This window comes from Oncorhynchus masou, chromosome 20 (assembly GCF_036934945.1).
Source record: "Oncorhynchus masou masou isolate Uvic2021 chromosome 20, UVic_Omas_1.1, whole genome shotgun sequence".
Lineage (NCBI taxonomy): Eukaryota > Metazoa > Chordata > Actinopteri > Salmoniformes > Salmonidae > Oncorhynchus > Oncorhynchus masou.
This window is the reverse complement of record NC_088231.1, coordinates 23,935,364-23,945,363: the sequence shown is the minus strand read 5'-3', so window position 1 is coordinate 23,945,363 and position 10,000 is coordinate 23,935,364. Positions and strand designations below refer to the sequence as shown.

General features: G+C 45.7%; 1 protein-coding gene across 6 annotated transcripts in view; it reads right to left on the bottom strand.

Annotated features, from left to right (window-relative positions):
• Positions 1–10,000, bottom strand: part of rgs12b (regulator of G protein signaling 12b) — a 164,125-nt gene that overhangs the window by 103,444 nt on the left and 50,681 nt on the right. For all 6 annotated transcript variants that reach the window (XM_064926782.1, XM_064926784.1, XM_064926781.1 and 3 more), the window contains exon 8: positions 7,271–7,381. In XM_064926782.1, coding sequence (XP_064782854.1) covers positions 7,271–7,381 — 111 coding nt within the window. The remainder of the gene's footprint in view (positions 1–7,270; positions 7,382–10,000) is intronic.

Below are 10,000 nucleotides of genomic sequence, written 5' to 3'. Positions count from 1 at the left end.
TCTCTCTCTCTCTAAGCAGCGTCCGCCTCTACTAGTGCCCCATCTAATCTCTCTCTCTAAGCAGCGTCCGCCTCTACTAGTGCCCCATCTAATCTCTCTCTCTCTAAGCAGCGTCCGCCTCTACTAGTGCCCCATCTAATCTCTCTCTCTAAGCAGCGTCCGCCTCTACTAGTGCCCCATCTAATCTCTCTCTCTAAGCAGCGTCCGCCTCTACTAGTGCCCCATCTAATCTCTCTCTCTAAGCAGCGTCCGCCTCTACTAGTGCCCCATCTAATCTCTCTCTCTCTAAGCAGCGTCTGCCTCTACTAGTGCCCCATCTAATCTCTCTCTCTAAACAGCGTCCGCCTCTACTAGTGCCCCATCTAATCTCTCTCTCTCTAAGCAGCGTCCGCCTCTACTAGTGCCCCATCTAATCTCTGTCTCTCTAAGCAGCGCCTTCTCTACTAGTGCCCCATCTAATCTCTCTCTCTCTAAGCAGCGGCCGCCTCTACTAGTGCCCCATCTAATCTCTCTCTAAGCAGCGTCCGCCTCTACTAGTGCCCCATCTAATCTCTCTCTCTCTAAGCAGCGGCCTTCTCTACTAGTGCCCCATCTAATCTCTCTCTCTCTAAGAAGCGGCCTTCTCTACTAGTGCCCCATCTAATCTCTCTCTAAGCAGCGGCCGCCTCTACTAGTGCCCCATCTAATCTCTCTCTCTCTAAGCAGCGTCCGCCTCTACTAGTGCCCCATCTAATCTCTCTCTCTCTAAGCAGCGGCCTTCTCTACTAGTGCCCCATCTAATCTCTCTCTCTCTAAGCAGCGGCCGCCTCTACTAGTGCCCCATCTAATCTCTCTCTCTCTAAGCAGCGTCCGCCTCTACTAGTGCCCCATCTAATCTCTCTCTCTCTAAGCAGCGGCCTTCTCTACTAGTGCCCCATCTAATCTCTCTCTCTCTAAGCAGCGGCCTTCTCTACTAGTGCCCCATCTAATCTCTCTCTCTCTAAGCAGCGGCCTTCTCTACTAGTGCCCCATCTAATCTCTCAATTCAATTCTCAAGCAGCATGGGAAACATGTCTAACTATTGCCCCATCTAAACAATAAAAATTAACAGTAGACATCACACATAAGAAGTTTCAAACCAATCTACTGAAAGTGCCCCATCTAATATATATATCTCTATACAGTGTTTTTACGTCCAAATTTGAAAGGACCCCATAAAATAAATCATAGATATGGGTTGTATTTACAATGGTGTTTGTTCCTCACTAGTTGCCCCATCTAAGGTCACAAATCTTGCTGCTCTGATGGCACACTGTGGAATTTCACCCAGTAGATATGGGAGTTTTGCAAAATCTAATCTTGTTTTCGAATTCTTTGTGGTTATATGCAAATTACAGGAAATATGTCTCTCTAATATGGTCATACATTGGGCAGGATAAATACAAATTTCCTCAGCGTGAACCATGGGACAAGAAGGCAGAAAGAAGGCTATGCTCGCGAGTCTGACATAGTCAAGCTTTCAAATTTTGGGTCATCACAGATAGTAAGAAGTTTAGTTACCAAATATCATTTGTTTATGGTTTTTTTGTTAATTCTTTTTTCAAAATATCTTTTTGAAAACCATATTTATTCAATTGATTTGCTGTCCTGGGGCTCAGAACAGTTTTGATCACAAGACACTTGGCGGGACTCTTCTAGAGGATCATATTGTTTGGGAACAAGCACAGGACCAGGTCTAGGGACTCTTCTCCAGGTTCATATTAATCGGGGTGTGTTTGGGAACAAGACAGGACCAGGCGGGACTCTTCTCCAGGTTCATCTCTCTGTATTGATGGCATAAGACACTTCCTTTTAGGTGGTTATAGAATTTAACAGCTCTTTTCTGGATTTTGATAATTAAGACACTAATTCTGCTCTGCATGCACTATTTGGTGTTCTAGAGAACGGAGGATATTTTTCAGAAGACACGTGCAGAGTCTCAATTTGGTGTTTGTCCCAGAAGTCATATTGATCATAAGACATCAGGCGGGTCTAGAGATTCATATTGATCATAAGACATAATTGGTATGTTGGTTCTTTTGATGGAGAATCATATTGATCACAAGACAGCGTCCGCCTCTACTAGTGCCCCAAGAATCATATTGATCATAAGCCCCATCTAATCTCGGGTCTAGAGGATCACTATTGATCATAAGACACCAGGCAGCGGCCTCTACTAGTGCCCCATCTAATCATCTCTGCAGCGTCCGCCTCTACTAATGCCCCATCTAATCTCTCTCTCTAAGCAGCGTCCGCCTCTACTAGTGCCCATCTAATCTCTCTCTCTAAGCAGCGTCCGCCTCTACTAGTGCCCCATCTAATCTCTCTCTCTCTAAGCAGCGTCCGAATCTACTAGTGATCAACAAGACACCAGCAGCGGGTACTAGTGAATCTAATATTGATCACAAGACACCAGGCAGGTCTAGAGAATCATAATTGATCACAAGACACCAGGCAGCCTCTACTAGTGCCCCATCTAATCATATCTGATCTACTAGTGCCCCATCTAATAAGGCAGCCGTCTAGAGTGCCCCATCTAATATTGATCATAAGACACCAGACAGTGTCTAGCAGAATCTATATTGCCCCATCTAAGACACCAGACAGGTCTACTAGTGCCCCATCTAATCTTATCACGTGGTTATATGCAAATTACAAGAAGCCGCGTCTTACACATAAATCCAAATATCCTCAGCGGAACCTTGGGACAAGAAGGCAGAAAGAAACAGAACGATTTGACCACTGTTCAAATGTAAATATCACAGATAGAAGAAGCTTAGTTACCAGTATCTTTGTTAATATGGCTTGTTACATATTTTTTTTTTTAAATACTCTGAAAACCATATATTCAAAGACGGGTGTACAGAACAGTATTGATCACAAGACACCAGGCGGGTCTAGAGGATCATATTGATCACAAGACAATAAGGCAGGTCTAGAGGATCATATTGATCATAAGACAATAAGGCAGGTCTAGAGAATCATATTGATCATAAGACAGCAGGCGGGTCTAGAGAATCATATTGATCATAAGACAGCAGGCGGGTCTAGAGAATCATATTGATCACAAGACACCAGGCGGGTCTAGAGAATCATATTGATCATAAGACAATAAGGCAGGTCTACAGAATCATATTGATCACAAGACACCAGATGGGTCTAGAGGATCATATTGATCACAAGACAATAAGGCAGGTCTAGAGGATCATGTTGATCATAAGACACCAGACAGGTCTAGAGAATCATATGACAATAAGGCAGGTCTACAGAATCATATTGATCATAAGACAATAAGGCAGGTCTAGAGAATCATATTGATCACAAGACAATAAGGCAGGTCTACAGAATCATATTGATCATAAGACAATAAGGCAGGTCTAGAGAATCATATTGATCATAAGACAAGCCTTGAGGTCCCCTTCTCACGCACACACACACAAACAACACTGGGTATATTAGCTGGTTAGTACTGTCTCTGTGACGAGATGAAACAAGAAGGATGGGAGGAGGGTGTGTGTGTGTGTGTGTGTGGATTGAGCCAGATAATTAGAGTGTGTCTATGTGTGCATGACTGGGGTGATAATTGTGTGTGTGTGTGTGTGTGTGTGTGTGTGTGTGTGTGTGTGTGTGTGTGTGTGTGTGTGTGTGTGTGTGTGTGTGTGTGTGTGTGTGTGTGTGTGTGTGTGTGTGTGTGTGTGTGTGTGTGTGTGTGTGTGTGTGTGTGTGTGTGTGTGTGTGTGTGTGTGTGTGTGTGTGTGTGTGTGTGTGTGTGTGTGTGTGGTCTCTCTACGTAGAGGAATGTCAGCCTATCCATCCATCGCCCTCCCTCCTCTCCCCCTCCCCCTCCCTATTAGAATAATCTCCCCTTTTCACCCTTTTCCTCCCCCTCATCCCTCTCGCTCTCACTTTACTTTTCCTTTCCCACATCTCCCTCTCCTCTCTCTCCCCCCTGTCTCCCTCTCCCCTCACCTCCCTCTCCTCTCCCCTCTCCCACATCTCCCTCTCCCTCCTCCCACAACTCCCTCTCCCCCCTCCCACATCTCCCTCTCCCTCCTCCCACAACTCCCTCTCCCCCCTCCCACAACTCCCTCTCCCCCTCCCTCCTCTCCCTCTCCTCCTCCTCTCCCTCTCCCTCCTCTCCCAGATCTCCCCCTCCCCTCCCTCTCCCCCTCCTCTCCCTCTCCCAGATCTCCCCCTCCTCTCCCTCTCCCTCCTCTCCCAGATCTCCCTCTCCCCCTCCCCTCCCTCTCCCCCTCCTCTCCCCCCCTCTCCCCCTCCCCGTCCTCTCTCTCTCCTAAACAAGGCTGTCTCTGTTTGTGGACATCATGTAACAGGGGCCCAGCGACCAGAAGAAAAAAAGGTAGAATAGAGAGAGAGAAGATAAAAAGAGGAAAGAAGAGAGTGAAGTCCCTGCAGCACGGCATGCTGGGTAATCCAGCATACATACAAGGGTGTGTGTGTGTTTGTGTACACTACATGACCAAAAGTATGTGGACACCTTCTCGTCTAACATCTCATTTCAAAACTATGGGCTTTAATATGGAGTTGGTCCCCCTTTGCTGCTATAACAGCCTCCACTCTTCTGGGAAGGCTTTAATATGGAGTTGGTCCCCCTTTGCTGCTATAACAGCCTCCACTCTTCTGGGAAGGCTTTAATATGGAGTTGGTCCCCCTTTGCTGCTATAACAGCCTCCACTCTTCTGGGAAGGCATTAATATGGAGTTGGTCCCCCTTTGCTGCTATAACAGCCTCCACTCTTCTGGGAAGGCTTTAATATGGAGTTGGTCCCCCTTTGCTGCTATAACAGCCTCCAGTCTTCTGGGAAGGCTTTAATATGGAGTTGGTCCCCCTTTGCTGCTATAACAGCCTCCACTCTTCTGGGAAAGCTTTAATATGGAGTTGGTCTCCCTTTGCTGCTATAACAGCCTCCACTCTTCTGGGAAGGCTTTAATATGGAGTTGGTCCCCCTTTGCTGCTATAACAGCCTCCACTCTTCTGGGAAGGCTTTAATATGGAGTTGGTCCCCCCCTTTGCTGCTATAACAGCCTCCAGTCTTCTGGGAAGGCTTTAATATGGAGTTGGTCCCCCTTTGCTGCTATAACAGCCTCCACTCTTCTGGGAAAGCTTTAATATGGAGTTGGTCCCCCTTTGCTGCTATAACAGCCTCCACTCATCTGGGAAGGCTTTCCACTAGATGTTGGAACATTGCTGCTATAACAGCCTCCACTCTTCTGGGAAGGTTTTCCACTAGATGTTGGAACATTGCTGCTATAACAGCCTCCACTCTTCTGGGAAGGCTTTCCACTAGATGTTGGAACATTGCTGCTATAACAGCCTCCACTCTTCTGGGAAGGTTTTCCACTAGATGTTGGAACATTGCTGCTATAACAGCCTCCACTCTTCTGGGAAGGCTTTCCACTAGATGATGGAACATTGCTACTATAACAGCCTCCAGTCTTCTGGGAAGGCTTTCCACTAGATGTTGGAACATTGCTGCTATAACAGCCTCCACTCTTCTGGGAAGGCTTTCCACTAGATGTTGGAATATTGCTGCTATAACAGCCACCACTCTTCTGGGAAGGCTTTCCACTAGATGTAGGAACATTGCTGCTATAACAGCCTCCACTCTTCTGGGAAGGCTTTCCACTAGATGTTGGAACATTGCTGCTATAACAGCCTCCACTCTCTTGGGAAGGCTTTCCACTAGTTGTTGGAACATTGCTGCTATAACAGCCTCCACTCTTCTGGGGAGGCTTTCCACTAGATGATGGAACATTGCTGCTATAACATCCTCCACTCTTCTGGGAAGGCTTTCCACTAGATGATGGAACATTGCTGCTATAACAGCCTCCACTCCTCTGGGAAGGCTTTCCACTAGATGTTGGAACATTGCTGCTATAACATCCTCCACTCTTCTGGGAAGGCTTTCCACTAGATGTTGGAACATTGCTGCTATAACAGCCTCCACTCTTCTGGGAAGGCTTTCCACTAGATGATGGAACATTGCTGCTATAACAGCCTCCACTCCTCTGGGAAGGCTTTCCACTAGATGTTGGAACATTGCTGCTCTAACAGCCTCCACTCCTCTGGGAAGGCTTTCCACTAGATGTTGGAACATTGCTGCTACAACAGCCTCCATTCTTCTGGGAAGGCTTTCCACTAGATGTTGGAACATTGCTGCTATAACAGCCTCCACTCTTCGGGGAAGGCTTTCCACTAGATGTTGGAACATTGCTGCGGGGACTTGCTTCCTTTCAGCCACAAGATCATTAGTGACGTCGGGTACTGATGTTGGGCGATTAGGCCTCCTGGCTCACAGTCGGCGTTCCATTTCATCCCGAAGGTGTTCGATGGGGTTGAGGTCAGGGCTCTGTGCAGGCCAGTCAAGTTCTTCCACACCGATCTCGACAAACCATTTCTGTACGGGCATCGCTTCATCAGGGTTGAAACAGGAAAGGGCCTTCCCCAAAACTGTTGCCACAAAGTTGGAAGCACGGAATCATCTAGAATGTCATTGTTATGCTGTAGTGTTAAGATTTCCCTTCACTGGAACGAAAGGGCCCAAACCACGAAAAAGAGATCGAGACCATTGTTTTTCCTCCACCAAACTTTACAATTGGCACTATGCATTCGAGCAGGAAGCGTTCTCCAAGCATCCGTTAAACCCAGATTTGTCAGTTTTAGGTAGAAGTGTTTTAGGGGTGGTGAGGGTCAGTTTTAGGTAGAAGTGTGAGGGTCAGTTTTAGGTAGAAGTGTTTTAGGGGTGGTGAGGGTCAGTTTTAGGTAGAAGTGTTTTTAGGGGTGGTGAGGGTCAGTTTTAGGTAGAAGTGTTTTAGGGGTGGTGAGGGTCAGTTTTAGGTAGAAGTGTTTTAGGGGTGGTGAGGGTCAGTTTTAGGTAGAAGTGTTTTAGGGGTGGTGAGGGTCAGTTTTAGGTAGAAGTGTTTTAGGGGTGGTGAGGGTCAGTTTTAGGTAGAAGTGCATTAGGGGTGGTGAGGGTCAGTTTTCGGTAGAAGTGTGAGGGTGAGTTGAGGTAGAAGTGTGAGGGTCAGTTTTAGGTAGAAGTGTTTTTAGGGGTGGTGAGGGTCAGTTTTAGGTAGAAGTGTTTTAGGGGTGGTGAGGGTCAGTTTTAGGTAGAAGTGTTTTGTTTTAGGATTTAAGGGCATATGGGTGTGTATGTATGTATGCCTGCACCTGTGTGTGTGTGTGTTGATGTGTGTGTGTGTGGGTGTGTGTACGCGTGTGTGTGTCCTACCTCCAGGTCATCCAGCGAGCGTGCCAGGCTAATGCGGCCGAAGGATCGCCTTCCCGAGGAGCGTTGAGGTAGAGGAGGGAAGCCCTTCGTCAGACCTCTAAACCGACCAGCCTAGAGAGAAACACACACAGGTTAACTCTCCACACTTCAATACACGGTCCTCTGTAGTTCAGTTAGTAGAACACCGTCCTCTGTAGTTAGTAGTACATGGTCCTCTGTAGTTCAGTTAGTAGAACATGGTCCTCTGTAGTTCAGTTAGTAGAACATGGTCCTCTGTAGTTCAGTTAGTAGAACATGGTCCTCTGTAGTTCAGTTAGTAGAACATGGTCCTCTGTAGGTCAGTTAGTAGAACATGGTCCTCTGTAGGTCAGTTAGTAGAACATGGTCCTCTGTAGTTCAGTCAGTAGAACACAGTTCTCTGTAGTTCAGTCAGTAGAACACAGTTCTCTGTAGTTCAGTCAGTAGAACACAGTTCTCTGTAGTTCAGTCAGTAGAACACAGTTCTCTGTAGTTCAGTCAGTAGAACACGGTTCTCTGTAGTTCAGTCAGTAGAACATGGTTCTCTGTAGTTCAGTTAGTAGAACATGGTCCTCTGTAGTTCAGTTAGTAGAACATGGTCCTCTGTAGTTCAGTTAGTAGAACATGGTCATCTGTAGTTCAGTTAGTAGAACATGGTCCTCTGTAGTTCAGTTAGTAGAACATGGTCCTCTGTAGGTCAGTTAGTAGAACATGGTCCTCTGTAGTTCAGTCAGTAGAACACAGTTCTCTGTAGTTCAGTCAGTAGAACACAGTTCTCTGTAGTTCAGTCAGTAGAACACAGTTCTCTGTAGTTCAGTCAGTAGAACACGGTTCTCTGTAGTTCAGTCAGTAGAACACGGTTCTCTGTAGTTCAGTCAGTAGAACATGGTTCTCTGTAGTTCAGTTAGTAGAACATGGTCATCTGTAGTTCAGTTAGTAGAACATGGTCCTCTGTAGGTCAGTTAGTAGAACATGGTCCTCTGTAGTTCAGTCAGTAGAACACAATTCTCTGTAGTTCAGTCAGTAGAACACAGTTCTCTGTAGTTCAGTCAGTAGAACACAGTTCTCTGTAGTTCAGTCAGTAGAACACAGTTCTCTGTAGTTCAGTCAGTAGAACATGGTTCTCTGTAGTTCAGTTAGTAGAACATGGTCCTCTGTAGTTCAGTTAGTAGAACATGGTCCTCTGTAGGTCAGTTAGTAGAACATGGTCCTCTGTAGTTCAGTCAGTAGAACACAATTCTCTGTAGTTCAGTCAGTAGAACACAGTTCTCTGTAGTTCAGTCAGTAGAACACAGTTCTCTGTAGTTCAGTCAGTAGAACACAGTTCTCTGTAGTTCAGTCAGTAGAACATGGTTCTCTGTAGTTCAGTTAGTAGAACATGGTCCTCTGTAGTTCAGTTAGTAGAGCATGGTCCTCTGTAGTTCAGTTAGTAGAACATGGTCCTCTGTAGTTCAGTTAGTAGAACATGGTCCTCTGTAGTTCAGTTAGTAGAACATGGTCCTCTGTAGTTCAGTTAGTAGAACATGGTCCTCTGTAGGTCAGTTAGTAGAACATGGTCCTCTGTAGGTCAGTTAGTAGAACATGGTCCTCTGTAGTTCAGTCAGTAGAACACAGTTCTCTGTAGTTCAGTCAGTAGAACACAGTTCTCTGTAGTTCAGTCAGTAGAACACAGTTCTCTGTAGTTCAGTCAGTAGAACACAGTTCTCTGTAGTTCAGTCAGTAGAACACGGTTGTCTGTAGTTCAGTCAGTAGAACACGGTTGTCTGTAGTTCAGTTAGTAGAACATGGTCCTCTGTAGTTCAGTTAGTAGAACATGGTCCTCTGTAGGTCAGTTAGTAGAACATGGTCCTCTGTAGTTCAGTCAGTAGAACACAATTCTCTGTAGTTCAGTCAGTAGAACACAGTTCTCTGTAGTTCAGTCAGTAGAACACAGTTCTCTGTAGTTCAGTCAGTAGAACACAGTTCTCTGTAGTTCAGTCAGTAGAACACAGTTCTCTGTAGTTCAGTCAGTAGAACATGGCTCTCTGTAGTTCAGTTAGTAGAACATGGTCCTCTGTAGTTCAGTTAGTAGAACATGGTCCTCTGTAGTTCAGTTAGTAGAACATGGTCCTCTGTAGTTCATTCAGTAGAACACAGTTCTCTGTAGTTCAGTCAGTAGAACACAGTTCTCTGTAGTTCAGTCAGTAGAACATGGTTCTCTGTAGTTCAGTTAGTAGAACATGGTCCTCTATAGCTCAGTTAGTAGAGAATGGTCCTATGTAGTTCAGTTAGTAGAACATGGTCCTCTGTAGTTCAGTTAGTAGAACATGGTCCTTTGTAGTTCAGTCAGTAGAACACAGTTCTCTGTAGTTCAGTCAGTAGAACATGGTTCTCTGTAGTTCAGTTAGTAGAACACAGTCCTCTATAGCTCAGTTAGTAGAACATGGTCCTTGGAACCCAGGACTGTAGTTCAGTTAGTAGAACATGGTCCTCTGTAGTTCAGTTAGTAGAACATGGTCCTCTGTAGTTCAGTCAGTAGAACACAGTTCTCTGTAGTTCAGTCAATAGAACATGGTCCTCTGTAGTTCAGTTAGTAGAACATGGTCCTCTGTAGTTCAGTCAGTAGAACACAGTTCTCTGTAGTTCAGTCAGTAGAACATGGTTCTCTGTAGTTCAGTTAGTAGAACATGGTCCTCTATAGCTCAGTTAGTAGAACATGGTCCTTGGAACCCA